The sequence below is a fragment of the Pimephales promelas genome, chromosome 12, assembly GCF_988280905.1.
Source record: "Pimephales promelas chromosome 12, fPimPro1.hap1.1, whole genome shotgun sequence".
NCBI classification, from domain to species: domain Eukaryota; kingdom Metazoa; phylum Chordata; class Actinopteri; order Cypriniformes; family Leuciscidae; genus Pimephales; species Pimephales promelas.
The window spans coordinates 26,410,282-26,422,321 of record NC_142780.1 but is presented as its reverse complement, the minus strand read 5'-3'; the positions used below and the strand labels follow the sequence as shown (position 1 = coordinate 26,422,321).

At 34.7% G+C, this 12,040-nt stretch overlaps 1 protein-coding gene across 10 annotated transcripts in view; it reads left to right on the top strand.

Annotated features, from left to right (window-relative positions):
* ptprub (protein tyrosine phosphatase receptor type Ub) overlaps positions 1 to 12,040 on the top strand; it is a 223,210-nt gene that overhangs the window by 173,522 nt on the left and 37,648 nt on the right. For 6 of the 10 annotated variants that reach the window (XM_039679817.2, XM_039679812.2, XM_039679815.2 and 3 more), the window contains exons 14-17: positions 4,186 to 4,324; positions 7,224 to 7,253; positions 7,468 to 7,628; positions 10,524 to 10,711. In XM_039679817.2, coding sequence (XP_039535751.2) covers positions 4,186 to 4,324; positions 7,224 to 7,253; positions 7,468 to 7,628; positions 10,524 to 10,711 — 518 coding nt within the window. The remainder of the gene's footprint in view (positions 1 to 4,185; positions 4,325 to 7,223; positions 7,254 to 7,467; positions 7,629 to 10,523; positions 10,712 to 12,040) is intronic. The other 4 variants (XM_039679822.2, XM_039679818.2, XM_039679811.2 and 1 more) reach the window with 3 other exon arrangements.

Here is a 12,040-nt window from a genome sequence, read left to right as displayed (position 1 = left end):
GAAAGGAAACTAAAAATCTGATCGGGTTTGCATCAAACTTTAATGGATGTTTTCCCATCTATATTTCCTGTGATGAATATATTTAATACCTCATTAAGAATACCTCATGATTTAGCTGATATTGTGAAGATTATGCTCGACTAAAACAGATTATGCATTTGTATTTTATCTTATGTTTGGAGTATTGTTCCTGCTTGTTATCGTATGGGTTATAATGTTGACACAATATCTTATATCATTGTCTTTTTTTGTTTGTTTTTTTAATGGTTTAAATTTGCAGAGGTTTATGCTTAAAATGAAAAAAAAAATTTAGTTTGCTTCTTAATATGCTAAGATATTGTTGGTCAAAAAGACAATATAGACACAATTATATAAAATATTATCTTCATTTCATTTTAATTGTAATTCAAAAAGTATTTGCAAATCATTGATTTCTGGGGTTTTTTCACTTAAATATTTTTTTTTTATTAATTGTTATTTACATTTCACACTGTCTCGCCATTTTTGGAAAAGATTTTTGTTATTTAGCAGTTTTCAGAGCTTTTAATTTTAGACGCAAGACATCTAGATCCAATGTATATTCAATATTGTTATCATCACAGACAAACTCTGTATTGGTGCCGTAGATACAAATCTGTGCCTGTGTCTGTGTAGATATGCACCAAAGCACTCACTATACTCTATAAAAAGAATAGTTTCTTCTAAGATAATTCATGGTTGGGCTTTTTTCAAAAGGTTCCTGTGTGAGTCTGACTTCTCAAGTTTAGAGTAATGTGGGGGTCTCCATGGGGGGTCTTAAGATGTCTAAAGTCTATCACATAGAAAGTTGCATTGGATTGAAAGGGTTGGAATGGTCTAGAATTATGCTTTTTTTAAACTCTTCTCCTTCCACTTTGAGCACTTTGAACAATCTGTCATCTCTTATATCGTTACAAACTTGTATGACCTTCAAAAATAAATGTTAAGTGTAATTATGCTGGTCACTTTTTGCCTTCTTTTTAACAGCATGGAAGACTGAGGCTCTTAAGCTTCGAAAACTCTGAAGTACCATAAAGTTATCGTAGAAGTAGTCCATACAACTACACTCCATAAACGTTTTATAACAAGTCATACAATAGCATTGTGGGAGGAACAGACTGAAATTGAAGTCATTATTCACTTAAAATGTTGAGTCAATCTTTCTTTTGATTTGAATCTTTTCAGCAAATGATTCATTGTAATTAAAACAACCAGCACGATCTTTAGAATTTCTCCTTTTGTTTTTCACTGAATCCAGTGCCATCAATCCAATGCCAGTCAACAGAAAAAAAGTCAAAAAACAAAGCTCCTCATGCGGTTTTCTTCCCAACACGGAGTGAACCGTTGTTGCAGAAAGATGGGGAAGTTTTGAAACTGCCTTTGGCATTTGAGGGAGCAGAGAGTGCCATGGCAAATTCTTTTTCTTACTGCCCCACATCCCTCCACATGCTTATGATTTATTTTTAGGCTTGGCCTTGCATGGAGAGCCCTAAAGCTGACCTTTTTCCTCAGGCCTCAGCTCACTCTCTTTTTCATAGAGCCCTGCAGCTTTCAGGCCACTGAGACCTTAAGGAAACGCTAACACCAGGCTTCTAACACTAAGAAGATCTCTAGTCTCTCTTCAACAAGACGTACAATAGGACTTCCACTTTGATTAGTCTAAGGACACATGGCCCCATTAGCAAGCAACCCGCTATTATTTTAAATAGCTTCAGTGTGGTTGGAAATTACACTCAGTTTCTTGTCATTTGCAGGGGAAGGGGAGGTTGGATTATGTCACAGGTTGTTTGCTTGTGAGTTTATCTTTCTTTTTTTGCCATTAGTCGTAAATTGATGTGGCAACAGACCTGCTCTCCTCTGCCAATTAAATAGATAGTGTAACAGCTGAAAGTCTGCCGCGAGGAAAATGTCTGCTTGATATATTTCATGGACCACTTGATTGTAAATTATAATTAGAACTTAATGTGTCTCGCATAATTCCTTCTACTGTTGCCATATGACATGAAGCCAAAATGTTATTTTTTATGGCATAGATGAGAGTAAAGAGAGAGAAAATATCAGATATTTTATCATCATAAAGCCTATTGTACCATATTTTGTTTGAATTAATCAAAAATATTTTCTTGTTCGCCTTTTGCTAAGACGTTTTGATAGGCAGGTTAGCCTGTGAGCAGCATGCCACGATATCATGCTAATTATAAGTTATTTTCTGTATAATAACTATGTATACAAATTTTGCATTTCAAGTGGTATTTTAATATTATTTAAATACCATTTTATTGTTTATTAATATTTATAATTAGCTTTTATTTTTTGTATTATTTTTTTAAATATTCATATTTAGCTTTGATTTATTTTTATTTAAGTTTTTGTTTTTGTACTTTTTGTTCTTCAACTTAATTTAATTGCAACGAACATATGCCTGTTGATTGCCTGTGCAACTTTTCTATGTGATATTTATAATTACCAAAAAGTTGGTAATTTTGGTAAAAAATTGTACCTATTGTACCTATATTTTGTACGAATTTTTGGTAAAAAATTACCAAAGTTGGTAGTTTTTTTTAAAAACAATAACACTTTATTTTTATTTACAATTACAAGAAAGTTTTTTTTTTTTCAACAATAACAAATTCTTAAGACAATATTAAACAGTCGTATATATAATTTCAGCGTAGTGGTTCTGTTAGCCAATGAAATAGCTTCTTTTTTTTTGTCCAAGGAAGATTAGGAAGTATATTTTTTAATTCTGTCTTATATCATTTATCATAATATTGTATATGTTTCATTATGATTAGGATGTGGCATACAACCTCATTTGGAAAATCCTGTAACTATTAATAACTAAATTTGATGTACTGTATTTATAAAAACAGCAAAATATACAGAATATCAGCACATAAAAACCCACAAAAACATGGAAAACATTCCCGTACAAGCATGAGTGTGTGAAAACCGTATAAATAGTCCAGCTGCTGCGTGTCCAGGTCAGGGAAATTTGCCTCGGGCTCCGCTGCATATGCACACTTTCTCTTTGCTCTCTCTTGGATCACACAGTCTTATTTTCTGTTGTGACAGAGTCATGCTTTCCCCAGAAGCATCCAATTGTGAAATGACCCCTGCCCACACGCTGTCAATGGAGACAGGTGCCTGGGATAAATAGCTGACCTGGTGTAGTTACTCGAGCCACAGAAGAGGCGTGCAATCTGCGTGGTACAGTAGAGAAACATCTCATGATGAGAGATAGAAGGACCCCTCAGAATTGCCAGAGATCTTTCATTTCTTTCACCATGGCTCGTGAATGCATTTTGGGTTTAGACTCAGCCCTAGATAATAGTAGAGGCTATTTACTCAGAAAGTGTGCACGAAGCAAGCCAAAATTGACAATCTGTCAGTGGATAGCCATAGGTCTCTTGTTTTCTGTTTTTCACTTTTAATATGTTTAAACCTTCAGAAGAATCAGCTAAAATCTGTTTTTCTGTTTTACACGGTTTCTAGCTTGGTACAAGTTGGTTTAATCTTGTCAATGCTGCACCATCCGTTTGCTCGAAACATCTCATTTTTCTGTCTTCACCCCGTCACTGTCTTGTTAGAGACAACAAACCACTTTTTAGCCCTGTTATCTCTTAAGTCACACTAAGTATTACTAAGATAACTATTAAGATAATGACAACTATAGCATCCAGCCAAGACATGATAACATTGTTTTTTGGTTTTTTTAGAAGAGTTCACTGCAATTCTGTGGCGTCTGCCACTTTGAATGCTCGAGTTGGATTCTGATTGTCTGCCAGTGTTTGTATCTTTCATCAGCTGGAAAAAAAAAATCGCTCTGAAAGCGATTCCAATTATATCGTTCCTCTGTTTTAGTTGTGGTGTGGACTGCCCAATTATTATAGCATTATTAAAACTTACAGTATATCTTCTTATAGTCATTGTGTGAATGGGCCTTTAGTGTTGAGACCATGATTAACATAGCTGTGATCAGTGTGACCATCTTAATCTGGCGCAGTATAAACTGTTATTTTCCTTCAGGCCTCATTTGAATGTCTTTCCTTTGAATGTATTTGTTTTTGATTTCTTTGCTGGTTGATATGTTAATTCATGCTGTTTTTATTTGCATGTAAACAGTTGCTGCTGTCTTTAAAAGTTATGTTTGTGTGTGTTCTTAAGCCGCCTGTAAAGACCATCAGCGAGCTCTTGAGGTCACTCAGCGCTCAGAGGAGATGGGGCTCATCCTAGGAGTGTGTGCTGGTGGGCTGGTGGTCCTGATACTGCTACTCGGGGCCATTATCATAATCATTAAAAAAGGGTGAGTTCTACTGGTCAGAATGAAGATGTGAGAGCCAAAGCATGCTGTGATGCAAAACGTATTTGTACATTTAAGTCGCAATTTCACATGCAATTTCATTGTCATTGGTTTCATAAAACTTTCATAAAAATGTTGGGGGTTTTCAAAAGAAATGAATGCTTTTATTCAGCAAAGATGCATGAAATTGATCAAAAGTGACAGTAAAGACTTGTATAACATTGCAAAAGGTTTATATTTGAAATTAAAGCTGTTCTTTTGAACTTTCACAGTGGTAATCATTTTTTAATCATTGTAAATTGTAATAATATTTTTCTCAGTATTACTGTTTTTACTGTATTTTGATCAAATAAATGCAGCTTTGGTGCGCATGAAAGTCTTCTTTCAAAAACATTCATCTTTTACGTACCCCAAACTTTTGAAAGGTGTTTTTAAATTATATTTCAATAAAAAAATGTATATTATATTTCATTGTATGCAGTGACATTAGTACATTTTAATATTACATAATACTTCAAAATTTCCTATGCCTTTATGTTATAGATGCTGAGAGTTATAAGCCTGTGGGCTATTTTAAAATATTTCTGGTAAAGGTGCTATTTAAATGAGACTTAATGTGTTCCTGAGAGACCAGGCTATTGTGTGTTCAGCTATGACTAACTTAAACCTACCCATTCCAGTTTATGGCTTCGATTGTTCGGCTTAGTCGAAGGGTACTCCCCTGCTTTCTCATGTGCATCTGTGGGGAGATTGCCAGGGGTTTTCATCTTCTGAGATTATCTGAGTGTGAAATATTTAATTAAAGAGAAATGCAATTCAATTACTCACTTAATTAGGCCCTGCCCGCTGCCGCCCTGAACCAGAAATGAGCCCGTAATTGGGATGGAAAAAGTGTGCTTTCAGAGATAATTAGCCCACGGTTCTCAAAAGGTCATCAGATTTCGTGGCGAGTGAGAGACATGGGCCTCTCGTTCCTCAATCACTGGAGATGAATCTACGCAATGGTCATCTCATAGATTCATCTTCAGCAACCGATAAAGAACATTCACATTCTGTGTTTCATATGAATTTTTCGCATGCATGAATGGTGATTGCCAAGAGGCTGTTATTTTACACTTTATTGCTGTTTAGTCTTGCATGATAAGCTGATCATTATTTTTATTCAATTTACTTAAGAAATTATAATATTATATAATATAAATTATAATGTACAGTATATATAACATTGTATAATATATAGAAATATATCTAAAAATGTATATAATATTTTGTCTAAAGAAATAGTGTTATACCAATAGTAAAATGATGACCTGGTTTCACAGACAGTGTTTAGATTAAGCCAGTAATAAGACCTTAGTTCAATTAAGGCATTTAAGTAGCTTTTATAAATATGACTTAGAAAAAAAAAAAAACATTACTTGTGAGCGTTTTGAGACAAAACATTGGCATTGACATATTTTAAAATATATCACTGCAAGTTGCTCTCAATTAAAACAGCTCAAAGATGCATTTTAGTCTGAGACTAAGCTTAAGCCTTTCTGTGAAAGCAGGGGTGAGATTAATAATAATAATGAAGTATTATTTTTGTTGTTGTTACAATTAGAAAATATATTAAATAAAATATACTTTACCATTTCGTCTAAAAATAGTGTTCTTAAAAAATCTAATGTCAACCAAAAACTATACAGTATATGATGCATTCCTTGCTGATTTAAGTGGTTAACCTGGTGGACCCTCAACATGTTTACACTACTGGTCAGATGCTTGGAATAGATTTTTTTATTGTATTTTAATATATTTTAAAATGTGATTTATTGCATTTCTGTAAGACTTAAAGAAAACTTTAATGTTCCCGAAAGGCAATTTGTTGTACAATACAGGCATATTGACACATAATCCACAACACAAACATTATAATGGTAAAGCTAAATTATAGAATAAATTAGAATAGAAAACCAGCAATGTTCAGTTAATATTTCAGACTATTACTGTTTATTTGTAAGCCTCTGTTGACATAATATTAAGAGATTAATTCCAAAAACATTAGAAAAAAAAACCCTAAAAACTTAATTATTCCAAACTTGTTACCAGTAGTATAGGGATGCTAGACCACATTGGTTAAGCAGGAGGGGATCCATCTTTTAACCAGCTGCCAGAAACAAACCATATTGACCACCTTTGGCTAGAGTTTTATGTGGTATTTTAAAATTGTTTGCATTTGAACATTTTATTGATTTTTTACATAAAAAAAATGATCAGAACATACCTCCTCAGACTCTCTTTTTTCATTCTCTGACTGCTGGGAAAAAGAAGAAAAAAAAAACGTTTATGTAAGCTAAACGTTTGAGTGCAGCAAACCTTCAGCTCAGCCATTTAGCCGGAGATAAAGTGTCACAGTAACGCGCCTACTTCAGTTAGCGATGGGAGTCCTTCCCACTAAAATGGAAAGAGAGATACCGGGCCTTTGTGTAAGACAGTACATTTTAAGCCATTTAATCCAAATGCACCCCAAAACGGAGTTGAAGAATGTTTGTAATGCGAATGCAGATGGAAGTGTTCTCCGAGCAATTCATTGGAAAATTTAGCGGATATTGGGTTAGATTGTGCCATTGCAGAGAGCGCATATAAAAGTCCCTCTCAGCAGGCCTCCTTGTTAAACTCGTTAAAAGCAACAAGACGTATTTGATTAGGCCGCCATTTCCCGCTCTGGCTGAGGTTTTGTGCATATCTGCATGCGTCCCATTACTCGCGTGGCAAATGCAAGCTGCTGACGGCTTGCCATTTTTCACTCTAATCAGAGCTCTGCCAGTGCTTGCATCTCATGTCCCTTCTTCTTCTTGTTCTCTTTTTTCCCCTTTCTTCTCTTCTTCTATTTTTTTTTCCTCTCTCTCTCTCTCTCCAGAAGGGATTACTACTCATACTCTTATTATCCGTAAGTGGCTTCTTCTCCATTGCACATCATCATTTCTCATGGCTTTCTGTGTGTGCTTTTTGGAGAGGGGGGGTGGCAGCAGAGTGATGATTTTCTCTTTCTCTCTCACCAACTCCCCTAACTCGCCCCATCTCTCTCTCTCATTTCCTTCACGTTCCATATCTCTAACCCCCACCCCCCTTCTGTCCTCGTCCTCTTCTCTCTGCCTCCTCAGTAGGAAGCCGGTGAACATGAATAAGACCCCCATTACCTACAGACAGGAGAAGAGTAATATGATGGGCTCCATGGAGCGCAGTTTCACTGATCAGAGCACTCTGCAGGAGGACGAGAGGATGGCCTTGTCATTTATGGACACCCATACGTGCAGCACTCGCAGTAAGACGTGACATGACACACACACACACACACACAAAAACCATTGGAATTTCACTTAAAACAAAGAGCAACTGTTCTCCCTTTGAGTTTAATAAGAAAAAGACGTTGGTTCCAAACCCATTCAACTTTTGTTCATCTTCAAAACAAAGATAAAGATATTTTTTTATGAAATCTGAGAGATTTATGTCTCTCAATTGAAATTCTCTTGTTAAAGATATCCATATGAATCAAGTGGCAAAGAGCTTCTGTTTACCATCTATGACGGCTCTATGTATGATCAGTGTTTACATGTGAATAAAACGTAAATTAAATCTGTTCATCATATAAAACGATCATGTCTCTTCAGAAGGCTTGGATTAAAGCATTCGGTTACTTTATGAACGTTTTGTAGAATTAGATATTTTGTGAGTTTGGAAGGAAATGAGAATGAATAATTGGTGACAATTCACTTTTCATTTTAGGGTAAACCATTCTTTTAAATTTAATTTGTGCCTTAAAAAGTGGTTTTATCATGTGTAAAAGTAGAACGTTGATTGAACTTTTTATAATCTGCTTTACTTATGAATCAATACATGAAAAAATAGGTATGTCTTACTTTGCTTCAGCTTATTCAATCCAGTTAAATTGTAAGTAAGCTAGCTTTATTTCCATAGCACCTTTCACAGACAGAAGTGCTTCATAACAGATAATATACATCAAACATAATATAATACACAATCATATCAACCCAAAAGCAGCTCATTTGAAACCTGAACAAATAGATGAGTCTTTAGTTTGCACTTGAAGGTATCAACACAGTCAATAGAGCGCAAAGAGGGTGGAAGATCGTTCCAAGGAGCTAGGAGCAACGGCCTGAAAGGATCGGTCACCTCTAGTATGAAAATGAGTGTGTGTAGCCATCAGCAAATTCTGATCCACAGACCTCAGGGCCCGCACAGGGATTAAGGGAAATAAACTTGCACTTTGCATTACATCCACCGAAACAATGACTACAGAGCTAATACTCATGATGAATAACAGGGAGCAACAACAACAGAATAAGTGAAAACAGAAAACAGTAAACCATATAACTGATCAATGCCGCATTGTATGATGGGAACTGAAGTAGGTGTTAAACTTAAGCTATAAAGTGTTCAGGAAATTCACCCCTAAAATGACATTTCTGTCATTTACTCACCCTCTATTCCAAACACGTTTGACTTTCTTTCTTCCATAAAACATGAAAGGAGTTTTTTTTTTTTTTTTTTTTAAGAATATCACTTTGGATGAGGACTGAAGCTGTCAAGCTCCAAAATGACACCTGGAACAATAAAAGTATGATTAAAGTCCTCTGAAGCTATTGCTTTGTGTGAGAAACAGTCATACATTTAGTCATTTTTCACTGAAAATCTTGACTGTGTGAACTCTCTGAGTTTTGATATCAATTCTTCTCTTAAGTCGAATCTTTTTCAGTGAATCAATTGATTCAGTTCACAAAACTGTTTTGAATGATCATGCTCTTGGTTTGTCAGTGAATAATGATTTCAGGTTGCTCACACAGAGCATGGCTTCATATAGACTACTTTTTGTTAAAGTTTCTTGTTTAAATATACATGTTTTGCTATATATATATTTTTTTATTCATTTTGAAATTTAAAAAAGATTAAATATAGAAATTTCTGATTTTGTGTTCAATATGAAATAGACAATGTGTAAATGTTTGGGGGAAACTATTCCATAAAATTCATTAGACTTAATCCAGTACTCTTAATTTGTGATTGAACGGATGAAGAAAAACTAGTTGGAACTAAAAACTTTGAGAAAACCTTCACAGAAAATGGATACAAACAAATATAATAAATGTACTGATCTTAGAACTCTTCAAATTTTTTTTTGCCTCACAATCTCAAGGTGCTAAAAGCGAGAGTACCAGACGCTCACGGCAAAGAGCACAAATGAATGGTTAGAGACTTTCAGTCACATACACAGTTAAAGTGAGGTTCAGGGACTACTGTAGGTAAACTCGGGTCAATTTGTCCTCATTTGTAGTCGGTGTGTAAAGCTTCATCAAAGCCGCAGTCCTTCCGTAATCGTTCAATCTTTCACAGCTCTTACATATGCGATGTAGTGCTCTCCACGTCCTAATATAACACCCAGTCTCCCTTGACTATGAGACTATAAATCCTAATATAAACACAATCCATGAAAACCAGTAGGAGAGGAAGAGAACAAATAGTATGTTTAAAACACAAAAAAATAAAACGCAATCAGTTTATAAGAGGCAAATGCACCAGAAGCTTATCCTTAAAGGCATCATGGTCGATGATTTCAATTTGGAAAAAATTAGAGCAGGCACAAAAAAAAAAAAGAAAGAAAGAGAGAAATGCAAATAATATCCAATTCAAAGGTATCTGACTCTGCAGGCACTGAATAGTTGATGTCTCAAAGAGAGAGATCTCTTGATCAAAATGAAGTTTTAATGGCATGACTCAGAGCTGTCTTGCTACATTTAAAGTGTCTACTGTGTGCAATATACTGTCTGTGTTTTTTCTTTCCTATTTCCTTTGAGAAATGAGTAGCAGACTGCTAATTTATTTGAATACACAGCCCTAGTCATGAATTCATAATTGCTCCCTGATCATATTTATGAATACCAATTATAAACACAGAAGATGAAGTGCCATAAGGGGATGATAATTCTCAGATTAACCCTATTATACTTGTTTGGAGTTTTGTTCTTTTTTTTTTATTTTTTTTTTTATAAAATGTTTATTAGTTATTAATGAAACTTTTCCAAGATACTTGAGCTGCTTACTTCAGGTTCAGCTGTTCATATGCGTTGTTTATTGTATATGTTTATTCTGTATGAAAAATAGTGTGCAAACATATGGCCTGTGCTTGTTCGTTTTCACCAAGGTGATCCACGGAGCTCCATGAATGAGTCTAGCAGTCTGCTGGGTGGGTCACCTAGGCGCGGGTGTGGCCGTAAAGGATCGCCCTATCACACGGGTCAACTTCACCCGGCAGTGCGTGTTGCTGACCTCCTACAACACATCAACCAGATGAAAACCGCAGAAGGTTACGGCTTTAAACAGGAGTATGAGGTGGGTTTGTGTTTTGTTTTATTATTAGATTTTTTTAGGGCTGTCAAACGATTAATCACATCCAAAATAAAAGTTTGTGTTTACATAATATATGTGGGTGTGCTGTGTATAATTATATATAAATACACACATGCTTGTATATATTTAAGAAATATTTTCATGTATATATTGTATATAGATTTATATATAATTTATATTATATATAAATATTTTACATATAAATAAAACATTTTCTTAAATATACATGCATGTGTGTGTACGTATATATATATATATATATATATATAAAATAATTATACACAGTGCACCCACATATATTATATAAACACAAACTTTTATTTTGGATGCGATTAATCGTTTGACAGGCCTAATTTTTTTTCATATATTTATTTATTTATTTATTTTCATTTTTTATGTGTAGTATGAATCCAACTGTCCATGAATAATGACTGTTTAACAATAAGTTTAAGAATTTTATTATTATTTTAATACATGAATAATAATAGTTGCATTTCATTTATGGAAAACCTTTCCAGATGTATCTTTACAATCACTGATTTAAAATATTGAGTTATTGGGGTAACTGTTCCTTGTAGTGTACCTGTAGTTTAAAAAATGCTTAAATAGCAGTTTGACCCGGCTGGTTTTGAGTTTTATTTCAGATGAAACCACCACATCTATCGGGCTAGTTAGGCTTTGATAGCCTATCTTTGAAATCGGTTGAGCAAGAGGTTTCTGTCAGAATCATGAAAATCTTTCACAGCTGCCACTACAGGTTTTCTGATTTATTTAAATATGCTTGGGCTTTAGTGTAGCTTACAGTGTGGTCTATCTGGGCGTGAAGGAAGCTGTCGGTGCAAACAGATGTCTGGGAGATCTCCAGCCTCCAGAACTCACCATCTGCAGGCCTTTAAAACAAACCTCTGCATCAAATCTATTTATAATTTGAATTAGCTTTTATTTTTATATTTTCAGTTTTCATTTTTATTTTTAAAAATTGTATGTGCTTTTGTCATTTTGATCACTTTTTGTTGCGCCTGTCAGTTAAATGCGTTATTAACGGCGTTAACACAAACCCATTTTTACGGCATTAATTTTTTTATTGCGAGATTGTCTGTCTTTTTGCCGTAGCAAACTTTGTAGTTTTTTTTTTCCACATGCTTTTGCAACAGGACTCTACGCTATGAAACCCATTCATTTCAATGGCTTGCGTCGAGCAAAGACATTTACCCGGCACAAAACAAAACAACAGGCGCGCTGCACACACTTCTTTAGGCTTGCGAGCCGGCCAAATAGTAGGTTAACGTCACGTTTTGAGTGGATGACTAG